General features: G+C 41.6%; 1 protein-coding gene across 6 annotated transcripts in view; it reads left to right on the top strand.

The window, feature by feature from the left end:
• Window positions 1-15,716, top strand: part of ssbp3a (single stranded DNA binding protein 3a) — a 176,661-nt gene that overhangs the window by 153,214 nt on the left and 7,731 nt on the right. For all 6 annotated transcript variants that reach the window (XM_072274079.1, XM_072274078.1, XM_072274082.1 and 3 more), the window contains 5 exons: window positions 7,105-7,140; window positions 8,151-8,205; window positions 9,554-9,624; window positions 12,918-12,996; window positions 13,252-13,280. In XM_072274079.1, coding sequence (XP_072130180.1) covers window positions 7,105-7,140; window positions 8,151-8,205; window positions 9,554-9,624; window positions 12,918-12,996; window positions 13,252-13,280 — 270 coding nt within the window. The remainder of the gene's footprint in view (window positions 1-7,104; window positions 7,141-8,150; window positions 8,206-9,553; window positions 9,625-12,917; window positions 12,997-13,251; window positions 13,281-15,716) is intronic.

The following is a 15,716-nucleotide window of genomic DNA, read 5'->3' as shown; positions in this document are numbered from 1 at the left end:
TAACATTCTAGTAAATCTTCTCTGTACTCTCTCTATTTTGTTGACATCTTTCCTATAATTCAGTGAGAGAACTGTACACAATACTCCAAATTTGGCCTGACCAATGCCTTGTACAATTTTAACATTACATCCCAACTCCTATACTCAATGCTCTGATTTATAAAGGCCAGCATACCAAAAGCTTTCTTCACCACCCTATCCACATGAGATTCCACCTTCAGGGAACTATGCACCATTATTCCTAGATCCCTCTGTTCTACTGCATTCTTCAGTGCCCTACCATTTACCATGTATGTCCTATTTTGATTAGTCCTACCAAAATATACCACCTCACACTTATCAGTATTAAACTCCATCTGCCATCTTTCAGTCCACTCTTCTAACTGGCCTAAATCTCTCTGCAAGCTTTGAAAACCTACTTCATTATCCACAACTCCACCTACCTTAGTATCATCTGCATATTTACTAATCCAATTTACCACCCCATCATCCAGATCATTAATGTATATGACAAACAACAATGGACCCAATACAGATCCCTGAGGCACACCACTAGTCACCGACCTCCAACCTGACAAACAGATATCCACCACCACTCTCTGGCATCTCCCATCCAGCCACTGTTGAATCCATTTTACTACTTCAATATTAATACCTAACAATTGAACCTTCCTAGCTAACCTTCCATTTGGAACCTTGTCAAAGGCCTTACTGAAGTCCATATAGACAAATCCACTGCTCTATCCTTGTCAACTTTCCTAGTAACCTCTTCAAAAAATTCAGTAAGATTTGTCAAACATGACCTTCCATGCACAAATCCATGCTGACTGTTCCTAATCAGACCCTGTCTATCCAGATAATTATATATACCATCTCTAAGAATACTTTCCATTAATTTACCCACCACTGACGTCAAACTTACAGGCTGATAATTGTTAGGTTTACTCTTAGAACCCTTTTTAAACAATGGAACCACATGAGCAATACGCCAGTCCTCTGGCACCATCCCCGTTTCTAATGACATTTGAAATATTTCTGTCAAAAGCCCCTGCTATTTCTACACTAACTTCCCTCAAGGTCCTAGGGAATATCCTGTCAGGACCCGGTGACTTATCCACTTTTATATTCCTTAAAAGCACCAGTACTTCCTCTTCTTTAATCATCATAGTTTCCATAACTTCCCTAATTGTTTCCCTTACCTTACACAATTCAATATCCTTCTCCTTAGTGAATACCGAAGAAAAGAAATTGTTCAAAATCTCCCCCATTTCTTTTGACTCCACACATAGCTATCCACTCTGATTCTCTAAGGGACCGATTTTATCCCTCACCATCCTTTTGCTATTAATATAACTATAGAAACCCTTTGGATTTATTTTCACCTTACTTGCCAAAGCAACCTCATATCTTTTAGCTTTTCTAATTTCTTTCTTAAGATTCTTTTTACATTCTTTATATTCCTCGAGCACCTCATTTACTCCATGCTGCCTATATTTATTGTAGATATCTCTCTTTTTCCGAACCAAGTTTACAATATCCCTTGAAAACCATGGCTCTCTCAAACTTTTAATCTTTCCTTTCAACCTAACAGGAACATAAAGATTCTGTACCCTCAAAATTTCACCTTTAAATGACCTCCATTTCTCTATTACATCCTTCCCATAAAACAAATTGTCCCAATCCATTCCTCCTAAATCCTTTCGCATCTCCTCAAAGTTAGCCTTTCTCCAATCAAAAATCTCAACCCTGGGTCCAGACCTATCCTTCTCCATAATTGTATTGAAACTAATGGCATTGTGATCACTGGACCTGAAGTGCTCCCCAACACAAACCTCCGTCACCTGACCTATCTCATTCCCGAACAGGAGATCCAACACTGCCTCTTCTCTAGTTGGTACCTCTATGTATTGCTGCAAAAAACTACCCTGCACACATTTTACAAACTCCAAACCATCCAGCCCTTTTACAGTATGGGCCTCCCAGTCTATGTGTGGAAAATTAAAACCTTCCACAATCACAACCTTGTGCTTTCTACAAATATCTGCTATCTCCTTACAGATTTGCTCCTCCAATCCTCGCTCCCTATTAGGTGGTGTATAATACACCCCTATAAGTGTTAGTATACCTTTCCCATTCCTCAATTCCACCCAAATAGCCTCCCTAGATGAGCCCTCTAATCTATCCTGCCAGAGCACCGCTGTAATATTTTCTCTGAAAAGCAATGCAACACCTCCCCCCCCCCCCGTCCCTCCGATTCTATCACACCTGAAGCATCGAAATCCAGGAATATTTAGTTACCAATCACACCCCTCCTGCAACCATGTTTCACTAATAGCTACAACATCATATTTCCAGGTATCAGTCCATGCTCTAAGCTCATCCACCTTTCTTACAATGCTCCTAGCATTAAAATAAATGCATTTAAGAAATTTTCCACTTCTTACTCTCTGTTTATCACTAATGGTGCAAACAACTTTACTATCTTCTTCTTCTTCCTTCTCCCCCTACATCTTTTCCTACACTCTGGTTCCCTTCCCCCCTTGTATCTAGTTTAAATCCACTGGAGCCTCTCTAGCAAACCTACCTGCAAGAATATTTGTTCCCCTCCAGTTCAGATGTAAACCGTCCTGCCGGAACAGGTCCCACCTTCCCTGGAAAACTGCCCAATTATCTATAAATCTGAAGCCTTTCTCCTGCACCATGTCTTCACCCACGTATTGATCTTCTCTATCTTACTATTTCTAAACCTGCCTGCACGTGGCACTGGTAGCAATCCTGAGACTGCTATCCTGGAGGTTCTGTCCTTTAACTTAGTGCCTAACTCCTAAACTCACCTTTCAGGACCTCCTAAACTCACCTTTCAGGACCTCCTCACTCTTCCTACCCACATCATTGGTCCCTACATGGACCACGACATCCGGCTGCTCTCCCTCCCTCTTGAGAATACTGAGAACTCAATCCGAGATATCGCCGACCCTGGCACCAGGGAAGCAACAGACCATCTGGGATTCTCGATCTCTTCCACAGAACCTCTTATCTGTCCCCCTAACTATCGAATCCCCTATCACTACTGCTCTCCTCTTTTCCCTCCTTCCCTTCTGAGCTGAGGGTCCAGTCTCGGTGCCAGAGATGCAACCACTGCAACTTATCCCTGGTAGGTCGTCCCCATCAACAGTATCCAAAATGATATACTTATTATTGGTGGGAATGGCCACAGGGGTGCTCTGCTCATTCTGTCTGTTCCCCTTCCCTCTCCTGACAGTCACCCAGCTACCTGTCTCCTGACTCCTAGGGGTGACTCTCCCTGTAACTCCTGTTTATTTCTGCCTCTACCTCCCGAATGATCCAAAGTTCATCCAGCTCCAGCTCTAGTTCCCTAATTTGGTTTGTCAGGAGCACCTTTCACAGGTGTAGTCATCAGGGACAATTGTGTTCGCCCTGACTTCCCACATACTGCAAACGGAGCACTCGATTGCCCTAACTGCTGCCTGCACTACCTACTTCTAAGTTAATTAGAGTAATTAAAGGAACTTACCTGGCCTTACCTCAGCCTCTCCTCACTGAAGCCTCTCGAGCCAAAGCCTTCCTACTCTGTCTCCCACTACTCCGTCGCCTGCTCAGTTAATCTGCTCCTTTTTTAAACACTCGCGCTCCAATTTTCACGCGCTTGCGCAGCCGTGCTCCGATCAACTGCTGAATAAATTATCTGGTGGATGGAGTGTAGGTGCTTGGTGAAGTGGTCTCCAAATCTATGTCAGGTTTCACCATTATACAGGAGGCCACACCGAGATCACCAGATACATATATGACCCCAACAGACTCACAGCCGAACTGTCTCGTCATCTGGAAGGACTGTTTGGGGCCCTGAATGGTAGTGAGGGAGGAATGTTAGGGACAGGTGAGGCACTTGTTCTGCTTGCAAGGATACGTGACAGGAGGGAGATCAGTGGGGAGGGATGGATGGACAAGGGAGTCTCATTGGGAGCAGTCCCGGCAGAAAATGGGAATTGGAGGGAGAAGATGTACTTGGTGGTGGGATCCCATTGGAGATGCCGGAAGTTCTGGAGAATTATGTGCTGGATGCAGAGGCAGCTGGGGTGGTAGGTGAGGACTAGAGAAGGATGGGGTGAGGGCAGGCATGTGTGAAACGGAAGAGATGCGGTTGAGGGCAGTGTTGATAGTGGAGGAAGGAAGGACCCTTTCTTTAAAGAAGGACATCTCCGCTTTGGGATGAAAAGCCTCATCCTGAGAGCAGGTGCGGCAGAGACGGAGAAATTGAGAGAAGAGGGTGGTGCTTTTACAAGTAACAGGGTGGGAAGAGGTATAATCTAGGTAGCTGTGAGAGTCAGTAGATTGATAATAGACATCAGTAGATAAGCTTTCTCTCGAGATAGGGACAGAGGGATTGAGAAAAGGGAGGGAGATGTTGGAAATGGACCAGATAAATTTGAGGATGGAAGTTGGAAGCAAAGTTGATGAAGTTCACAAGGTTCGCGTGGGTGCAGGAAGCAGCACCCATGCAGTTGTCAATGTAGTGTAGGAAAAGTTGAGGAGTGACACCAGTGTAGGCTTTGAACATAGGCAGTTCCACGTAACCGACCAAAAGGCAGCATTGCTGGGACCCATGGCTACACTTTCAGTTTGAAGGAAGTGGAAGGAGCCAAAGGAGAAATTATTGAGAGTGCAGACAAGTTCCGCTAGGCAGAGGACAGTGATGGTGGAGGGGAACTGATTGGGTCTAGTGTCCAGAAAGAAACGGAGACCTTTGAGGCCTTCCTGGTGAGGGATGGCGATGTAAATGGGAGCCAGGGAACCTATAATTATTGAAAAGATCCAGAGCGTGTGAGGTGTCATGGAAGGTACTGAACCAGGGGGGTTAAAACTGAGTTGGGTTTGCAGGTGAGTTCACTGGGGCAGGAACAAGCAGAAAAAATGGTTTTACCTGGATAGACAGGTTTGTTGTTTTTTGGGTAGGAGGTAGAAACGGGAGGTGCAGGGCGCAGGAACTATGAGGTTGATGGCAGTGGATGGGAGATCCCCAGAGTTAATAAAGATGGTGATGGTGTGGGAGACAATGGCCTGGTGTTTCTTTGTGGGGTCCTGTTTGAGGGGTCAGTAAGAGGAGGTGTCTGAGGGTTGTTGCTGGGCCTCAGCAAGGTAGAGGGCAGTCTGCGAGACAATTACAGCAACCCCCTTATCTGCGGGTTTGATGGTGAGGTTAGGATTAGTGTGGAGAGCAGAGCATTCAGAAGGAGTGAGGTTGGAATTGGGGAGAGGAGTGGTGAAGTCAAGACAGTTGATGTCTCATCAGCGATTGGCAATGGAGAAAAAACAGAGCAGGCAGAAGGCCGGAGTGAAGTGTCCAGGAAGAGGAGGGGGGCAGAAAGTGGACAAAGAAGTCATTTGTGGGGGTGGAGAGTCCTTGCCAAAGAAGTAGGCACAGAGTCTGAGGCGGTGGTAGAAGAGTTCAATATCATGGGGGACATGGAACTCACTGAGGTGTAGCCGCAGGGGGACGAAAGTGAGCCCCTTACTAAGGACAGAACATTCTGGCTCAGAGAGGGGAAGGTCAGAGGATGGTGAAGATCCAGCATGGATGAGAGCTGGGATCAGAGGAGGAAAGGCGGTTGGAAGTGTCAGAGGAGAGGGGAGCGTTGGGGTGTTCAGGGAGGATGGGGTGAGAAAAAGGTGGAGCCTCCGAGGACCCAAGACATTGGATTGCTGAGTGGCGGTGGGGGAAGGGGAGACGGGTTCCAGTGGCAGCACGTAAAGTCCTGGCCTAGAGGTGCCGTCAGTCAAGGCTGGAGTTAAGAGTTGAAGGCTGGACAATCGGCACTTTGAAGGTGTCCAAGGTTGCTGGAACTCGCATTGATGGCAGTGGAGTCCGGGTCTTTTTTATCTGCTTGGGATCGTTGTGTGCACTTGTGTGGCCGTTAGACAATTCCAAACTGTTTTGCTCACTGTGGTTTCAAGCATTCAGGCTTGGAGATGCCGGGAGTGAAAATGAAACAATTTCACTACTTCAAGTTATGAACTAAGAAGATTTTGAAGGTATTGACATTCATCTTGAATGTTACAATGAAAATGACGATTCAGAGGATGCAGTCGTTGAAAGTTGTATGAAGTCAGTCCATCATCTGCAAGTCATATCTGGTTTTGTTGTACAGACCTGGGTCACCAGACTTGAGTGCCACCATATCAGGCTCTCGACCTTCAGTGGAACTATTGATATTCCCTCACTTGTTCAGAAAGTTTATGTAGACGAGCAGTGGGCAAAGTCTGTGAAATCTGGGAATAGGGGATAAGAATAATGTCGCCATTTACTTAATGCCATACTGTAAAGTATTAATTAATTCTATTTTAGTGCATTATTTATAAGCATTTGTTGGTGTAGTTTCTTGTTACTTTTAAAATTTATAAATTTGAATATTTTTATGTGCAGGAATCTTTTTGCATTGTTTGTAGTGTTTTCAAGTTTCATCTGATAACTAAATGAGGGATGAGGTTCAATCAGCTGTCAATTTTTATAGAGGCTTAGTGGGCAGAACTTGATCTAGCTTCTGTCACCTTGTGCGTGTGGCACAGAAGTCCTGACATGGCAGGAAAGTTTGATCATGATTTGGATATTACTTTGCTCTCTGAGATTTTTGTGTACAAGTTGTCTGCTGAGTTATTTTTAAACATTACTCAACTGTTCAGAAAGTTGATAATTACCTTTGGAATGTCAATTGCAAAAGCTGTATGAATTCATGTCGGTTTTCTTAATGCCCATGGGAAGAGTGGTGAAATAATGTACAAAGAAAAACTGTATTTTAATTATTGCCACAGAAATCCTATTTATCAGTGACTGGGAGGATTGGGATAATTTCTAAAACCCACAAACAGTTTGAACGCATTTTGGCTTGCTTATCTGTTTCTAAAAAAAATTGGGCATGTGGCTGAGGAATTTTGATGTCTGTTAAAGGAGGTGGGGAATGAAGTGCAGGGCGAAAGCCCTTTGCATTCATACAAAGTTTATCCATAAAAGTATGTTTAATTTTCTGTCTATTGTTTGATAAACATGATCTCTAAAATGTGATTTTTTTTCCCCCCCCCAATTTGCAGATTCCATACTCCTCTTCGTCTCCTGGTACATATGGGGTATGTATTTGTATTTTTGAGCATGTTTTACCTAACGCAAATATTTTACTTGAGGAAAAATTGATCAGTAGTGATTGCTGGTGGGAAATTCAAATCAACTTGGTATTAGCTTGGCTGTTGACCTGTAACTTGTGTGTTAAGAAAATTAATCTATTGGGGTAAAAAGGAAAAGGTAGCTTGCTTCCACATCCAAAGCCAAAACAAGAATAGCTTGTAAAAGTAATTTGCCCAGCATCTGAATTGAATTGACTTTATTAATGTAAATGTCATCTGGAATACAAACTTGTGTTTTGATAACCTGGAATGTATGTGAAAGCAATTTGATCTAAAATGTGCCCACTAAAAAAAAGCTGCCTGTTAGTTTAATTTTGAATTTCAGTTTACATATCTTTAAACCCTTTTGTAGTTCTTGAAAAGGACCTCAGCAGTACTTAATATGGTAGTGAACGACTGGTGCAAAATGAAGAGAGCTATGATGGTAAATGGTTAATTCTGCTGCAGAGATTTGCTGTGAATGTAGAACAGTGAAGCAATAAATGAAGTTGCAGCACTGTTAAGTATAGATTAAATTCCATCTATAACTTGGGCAGATTTGCTGCTCTGGTTGGAATGAACCCACAGTTTTTTTTTGGTAATTTATTTTTTATTGAATTTCATCATCAAACAAACATTTCTATAAGATGTATTTCAGATACTGTACAAATAAATCATATATTTGTTACAAATCTCCACATAATATTTATCTGAGGTATACACTAAAAGGAAAGAAAGAACAATCGAAAGACAAAAACTCTGTACAGAGTAGGGAGTGATTTTTTTTTAACAACATATGATCCCACAGTTTTGTTTGAGGTCTAAAAACAAAAGCAAAATAGTTACCTAAGTTATATAGACTACATTCTAATATTCTGTAGAGAGCATTAGTGACCTACCAAGGCCTTAACCCAGTTTGCCTAGAGCAGGATGACCCATTCCGAATCATTCAGTCAGTGCTGGTGTTTTGTTCACAGGGTCCCCCTGGTGGTGGAGGTCCTCCAGGAACACCGATAATGCCAAGCCCGGCAGGTACAGTATTACAGCAGTCTCTCTTGACACAGATGTTATCATTTTAAATACACGCTTGTCTTAAATTCCTTTCCAAGACTTTGTATGAAAATGTGTGCTGTTTCCACACTTTAAGATAAGTGTCCTGGGAGTAATCTTTTGTTTTAGATTGGAACCTTGTCTGCTTTTGTAGCTTATATTTTCATCAGTAAGTGCTGATCATACAGTTTTATCGCTGGCTGGGAAAAAGCCAACACTATGAGATTAATAATTCTCCATTGATAGGCTCCCACATGTGTTGGACACAATAAGTACTCCAAGTTAATTCCCTATATTGTGTCATCTGCACTCACAGTGTGGTCTAATTACCTGCTTAATTGCACAGTGAGGATAAATTAACCTTTTGATCATAAGCAGTGTTTTCTTAAAAGCGCAATGCGATTCAGGAGCAAACTGATATGATTTATTTTTGGAGCTGCTTCTTTAATTTTTATACATTGTTATGGTTGGTTACTGAAGGAACATACAGATTTTTTTTTGCCTGTAGGTGAGTTTGGTTTAAGTAAGCAAAGAACACGTTTGAATCTATTTTTTTTTTAACAAGATTGATTCTAAAGCTTTCACTGTAATAAAGTGGATGATCTTTACATGGGCTCAGTTATTTTCTGTCCATAGATATGATTAAAGTAATTACTCCTTGATGCCTCATTTTAACCAGTTAGGTTCCTATCACTGATTTGGTGTAATGATATGGCTAAAAAAAAAACAGTGCTTTAGTTGGAGTGCTGCACTCGGCTCAGGGTGATGGAATTGAAGAGCAAAAGAAAGCATACTAGATTTGTACATTATGTTGATTTGACCACAATTTGAGTGAATTGTTTCCTTATGTTTATAGTACCCTGGGAAAAAATTACAATAAATACATGTTTAGCACTGGAATTGAATGAGTACACTTGAGTGATACTGGATACTCTTTGCAATAAAAGAACAGACTGAGGGATGGCTTCGGAGCTTCAAGAGAATTAAATTGGATGTCCAGGCGCCAGGGAGTCCAAGTTGCCCCATTTTTCTGATGATACAGCTGCTTTACTAAGTGGCCACCCAATATATGCATTGGAGAAGAGTGGAAAAATATTAACGTGGAGCAACAATGTGGACTTGTTAGATCGAGTGACCTGTCTTGTTGATGTAAATACAAAGTAATCAAAACTATTGCTAAAATGCCAAATAACTCCTGACCGAAATAAATCTTGATTTTAAAGGACCTGGAAAGCCAAGAATCCTCCTCCTATCAAATGTCACATGTATGTTCTAAATAAGTGAAAGCTGAATTAATATGCTTTGGTCTTTTTCTCATCTTCAAATACAGATTCAACGAATTCCAGTGACAACATGTACACAATGATTAATCCCGTTCCACCTGGAGGAAGCCGATCAAATGTGAGTACGGCTTTCATGAAAAGAAAACCTCACACTATTCAGATCACAAAAATGAAAATGTGGACTTTCTCTTGGCTTTACAAAACTGATACTCGTACTGTTGAAAAGATGAAAAGAATAATGTAAGAAATTCTCAAATCATTACCCTGTAGGATCAAAGAAGAGAAAGAAGTGACTGCTTTAGTTGTGATATAATTGGGTTTCCTGTCTACAAAGCCCTAAATTCAAAAGATTTTAAGCCTATCCAATATACAATGCATATAAAAAGTATTCACCCCCCTCCCCCCCGGGAAGTTTTCATGTTTTATTGTTTTATTGTTTTACAACATTGAATCACAGTGGATTTAATTTGTTTTTTTTGACACTGATCAGCAGAAAAGACACTTTTGTGACAAAGTAAAAACAAATTTCTACAAATTGGTCTAAATTTATTACAATTATTAAACACAAAATAATTGATTACTCAGCCCCTTCAAGTCAGTATTTAATAAATGCACCTTTGGCAGCAATTACAGTCTTGAGTCTGTGTGGATAGGTCTCTGTCATCTAGATCCTACAATTTTTCCCCATTCTTCTTTACAAAACTGCTCAAACTCTGTCAGATTGCATGGGGATCGTGAGTGAACAGCCTTTTTCAAGTCCCGCCACAAATTCTCAATTGGATTGAGGTCTGGACTCTGACTTAGCCACTCCAGGACATTAATTTTGTTGTTTTTAAGCCATTGCTGTGTAGCTTTGGCTTTATGCTTGGGGTCATTGTCTCACTGGAAAACAGATAATCTCCCAAGTCGCAGGCCTCTTGCAGACTGCATCAGGCTTTCCTCCAGGATTTCCCTGTATTTTGCTGCATCCATTTTGCCCTCTACCTTCATAAGCCTTCCAGGGCCTGCTGCAGGTGAAGCATCCCCACAGCATGATGCAGCCACCACTATGCTTCACGGTAGGGAGGGTGTGTTTTTGGTGATGTACAGTGGTTGGCTTACACCGAACATAGCATTTAGAGCGATGGCCAAAAAAGCTTAATTTTGGTTTCATCAGACCATAAAACTTTCTAGGTGACTGCAGGGTCTCCCACTTTCCTTCTGGCAAACCCTAGCCGAGATTTCATGTGAGTTTTTTTCAACAGTCGCTCTCCCTCTCTGCCACTCTCCCATACAGCTACGACTGGTGAAGCATCCGGGCAACAGTTGTTGTATACACAGTCTCTCCCATCTCAGCCACTGAAGCTTTTAACTCCTCCAGAGTTGTCATAGGTCTCTTGGTAGCCTCCCTCACTCATCCCGTTCTTGCATGGTCAGTTAGTTTTTGAGGATGGCCTGCTCTAGGCAGATTTACAGCTGTGCCATATTCGTTCTGTTTGTTGGTGACTGCTTCAGTTTCCAGGGTCTGATAGGCCTATTGCTATCGTCAGCGTTCTAACATTGTGGCATGACCTTTCTAAGGGTTAGAATTGTTGGTGATAAAAGTTAAACTTTTAACAAATGTTCTTTGCTCAGCTTTGTTGTAAACAAGAACCAGTCTTGACTTGGAAATTTTCTTGTGTCCATCTCCTTGTGCTTTTCAATAACCTTTTCGCAGAGTTGCTTGGAGTATTCTTTTGTCTTCATGGTGCAGTTTTTTCCAGAATACTGACTCAGTAGCAGTTGGACCTTCCAGATACGGGTGTATTTTTACTACAATCAATTGAAACACCTTGACTGCACACAGGTCTCCAAAACCAGATCTCTACTTAACTAATTATGTGATTTCTAAAACCAATTGGCTGCACCAGTGGTGATTTGGTGTGTCATATTAAAGGGGGGGGGGTGAATTCTTATGCAACGAATTATTTCGTGTTTTATATTTGTAATTATTTTAGATCATTTTGTAGAGATCTGTTTTACTTTGACATGAAAGTCTTTTTCTGTTGATCAGTGTCAAAAAAGCCAAATTAAATCCACTGTGATTCAATGTTGTAAAACAAAACATGAAAACTTCTAAGGAGGGGGTCTGTGAATACCTTTTATAGGCACCGTAGATACCTGCAGCTACACCTTAGGGAGGTGGTATCCACCCACTCTTCAGGGACCAGCTTACTTCCTGTTTAGCCTCTGCGGTGGCGTTTAGCTGCCGATACCCACTGCTTGTATGGTGATACCCCCTCCTACAAAGGAGGAGATACTTCCAGCTAGCAGAGTAGTTTAAACACAGTTTATTTTTAATGATACACATTTAAATTTAGACAATTAGTTCTTAACACACATTTAACACTCTCAAACATTTTCTGATTAATTAAAAAAATTCTGAATTACAATAGATTTACAACCTATGAAGGATTTCCAAACCAGGTACAATTCTTACAAACTTGAAGAATATACCAATGAGTTCAAGACGAACGAGTTGTCCATCGCAGAAATTAAGGATTGATGAATGAATTCTAGTTCTTCTTTCTATAACCCCATCTTATTGTCATTCTCCTTGTCATTCCTAACAATCCCCAATGCTTCTGATATTTATACTATTTTCTTCTAAATGACATCATCTGCATATGATGTTTTACAGGTAACTTTTCTGGGATAAAGCAACTCACAGATGGTCTCAAAAGCTTCTGGGGGGGGAAAGATCCCAAACATCCACAATTACTGCTATGAGTGCCGACCCTCTGAATACACAAATATCCCAACTTGTTATAGAGTTTGATGTACTAAGTGACATAACCCCATTGGCTAATGCAGACAAAAAATCTCCTGGTCACTTCACTTTGCAAACAAGACCTCTTAGCAGCTAGCCACCTGTTGTGGGCCAGCAGCCTGTGCTTTGTAACGTGGTTTGCAAAGCTGTGCAGCCAGGTTCATACTGATTGCTGCTTGCAATTTACATTAAAAACTGGAGACTGGTTTTTGCTTACAACAAAGCTGAGCAAAGAACATTCGTTGGACGTTTAACTTTATCACCAACAATTCTAACCCTTTGAAAGATCATACTGACGGTAGCAATAAGCCTATCAGACCCTGGAAATTGAATATCCATCACAGTTGCATTTCCTCTCAGGAATGGCCATTAATTGTAGCTTCAAGCTTGTTTCTGTTCAACCAGAGCTTTGTATTCCTGGGTGGTCATCTTCATCAGTACAATACTTCATGGAGATACAAAGCTGTAGATTCTCTCATATGGATCAATTAAAAAAAGGGTGCTGCCTCACCTGCTGGGTTCCTTCAGAAGCTTGATGTTTGCACAATATTTTTGCTTAACTGTATTAGCCATAGAAATTGTTGGCATGCAACTTTTTCAAATGTGCTTTGTTTTGCTTCCAGTTCCCATTGGGTCCTGGCTCTGAAGGTCCCATGGGTGGAATGGGAGGAATTGAGCCACATCACATGAATGGATCATTAGGTAAGTTGCTTTCCTACCAGGAATAATCATAAAGGAATACTGAAGCCTTTTCAGCAAAGAGGAAATTTCTTTAAACTAAGGTAGCTTCTTGGTCCTTGGCTGCAAAAAAGGTAATTGTTGAGTTTGTATGCATGTGTAAGTGGAAAGTGAAACACATTAAATCTTGTATCGCAAAAGTTAATTTTCAGTATTTTTCTATCATGAGCATGTGCTGTCAGATATTTTCATGAAAATGTTTGCTTTTACTCTCCTCAGGGTCAGGCGACATGGACGGAATCCCCAAGGTATGAGTCTGGCTGTAACTTTAATACAAAATATAATAATTAATATAATAGCAAAGTTCACTGGAAGTTGCTAGATTAAGATCTTTGATCAAAACCGAAAGGTCATTGGAGTGGAAGAGTCTTTGGGGATCTGTAATGTTGGGAATTCTATACTGAACAGGACTAACTGTTGTGGGAAAGATCCACATGTTGGAATGTAGACCTTGGCTGCACACTAGTTCCCTACTAGTGTTTAATATCAGTGAATTGAACTGGTTTGGAAGAGCTACTACATTTATTTTCTTAATATGGATCATGCATATGAATTGAGAATCTCCAGAGGAGATGCATTAATCATCCCAACATGCACTTGCATTCAGATCTTGCAGACACCTGTCTGTGTAAACGTGCAGATAAAGTCTCTGGCACCAAGATGGGACCCTCAACTCAGAAGGGAAGGAGGGAAAAGAGGAGAGCAGTAGTGATAGGGGATTCAATAGTTAGGGGGACAGATAAGAGGTTCTATGGAAGAGATTGAGAATCCTGGATGGTCTGTTGCCTCCCTGGTGCCAAGGTCCGCGATATCTCGGATCGAGTTCTCGGTATTCTCAAGAGGGAGGGTGAGCAGCCAGATGTCGTGGTCCATGTAGAGACCAATGACATGGGTAGGAAGGATGAGGAGGTCCTGAAAGGTGAGTTGAGGGAGTTAGGCGCCAAGTTAAAGGACAGGACCTCCAGGATAGCAGTCTCAGGATTGCTACCAGTGCCACGTGCAGGTGGGTTTAGAAATAGTAAGATAGCGCAGATCAACGCGTGGCTGAAGACATGGTGCAGGAGGGAAGGCTTCAGATTTATAGATAATTGGGCAGATTTGCAGGGAAGGTGGGACCTGTTCTGGCGGGACGGTCTACATCTGAACTGGAGGGGGACAAATATTCTTGCAGGTAGGTTTGCTAGAGAAGCTCCAGTGGATTTAAACTAGATACAAGCAGGGAAGGGAACCAGAGTGTAGGAACAGATGTAGGGGAGAAGGAAGAAAAAGGAGATAGTAAAGTTGTTTGCACCGTTAGTGATAAACAGAGAGTAAGAGGTGGAAAATTTCTTAAATGCATTTATTTTAATGCTAGGAGCATTATAAGAAAGGTGGATGAGCTTAAAGCATGGACTGATACCTGGAAGTATGATGTGGTAGCTATTAGTGAAACATTGTTACAGGAGTGTGATTGGCAAGTAAATATTCCTGGATTTAATTGCTTCAGGTGTGATAGAATCAGAGGGACAAGAGGGGGAGGTGTTGCATTGCTTATCGGAGAAAATATTACAGCGGTGCTCTGGCAGAATAGATTAGAGGGCTCGTCGAGGGAGGCTATTTGGGTGGAATTGAGGAATGGGATAGGTGTAGTAACTGTTATGGGGGTGTATTATAGACCACCAAATGGGGAGCGAGATTTGGAAGAGCGAATTTGTAAGGAGGTAGCAGATATTCGTAGTAAGCGCAAGGTTGTGATTGTGGGAGATTTTAATTTTCCACACATAGACTGGGAAGCCATACTGTAAAAGGGCTGGATGGTTTGGAGTTTGTAAAATGTGTGCAGGATAGATTTTTGCAGCAATACATAGAGGTACCAACGAGAGAAGGGGCAGTGTTGGATCTCCTGTTCGGGAATGAGATAGGTCAGGTGACGGAGGTTTGTGTTGGGGAGCACTTCGAGTCCAGTGATCACAATGCTATTAGTTTCAATATAATTATGGAGAAGGATAGATCTGGACCCAGGGTTGAGATTTTTGATTGGAGAACGGCTAACTTTGAGGAGATGCGAAAGGATTTAGAAGGAGTGGATTGGGACAATTTGTTTTATGGGAAGGATGTAATAGAGAAATGGAGGTCATTTAAGGTGAAATTTTGAGGGTACAGAATCTTTATGTTCCTGTTAGGTTGAAAGGAAAGGTTAAAAGTTTGAGAGAGCCATGGTTTTCAAGGGATATTGGAAACTTGGTTCGGAAAAAGAGAGATATCTACAATAAATATAGGCAGCATGGAGTAAATGAGGTGCTCGAGGAATATAAAGAATGTAAAAAGAATCTTAAGAAAGAAATTAGAAAGCTAAAAGATACGAGGTTGCTTTGGCAAGTAAGGTGAAAATAAATCCCAAGGGTTTCTACCGTTATGTTAATAGCAAAAGGATGGTGAGGGATAAAATTGGTCCCTTAGAGAATCAGAGTGGACAGCTATGTGTGGAACCAAAAGAGATGGGGGAGATTCTGAACAATTTTTTTTCTTCGGTATTCACCAAGGAGAAGGATATTGAATTGTGTAAGGTAAGGGAAACAGATAGGGAAGTTATGGAAACTATGATTAAAGAAGAGGAAGTACTGGAGCTTTTAAGGAATATAAAAGTGGATAAGGCTCCGGGTCCTGACAGGATATTCCCTAGGACCTTGAGGAAAGTTAGTGTG

This window comes from Mobula birostris, chromosome 12 (genome assembly GCF_030028105.1).
Source record: "Mobula birostris isolate sMobBir1 chromosome 12, sMobBir1.hap1, whole genome shotgun sequence".
Classification (NCBI taxonomy): Eukaryota; Metazoa; Chordata; class Chondrichthyes; order Myliobatiformes; family Myliobatidae; genus Mobula; species Mobula birostris.
This window is presented reverse-complemented; position numbering and strand designations above follow the sequence as displayed.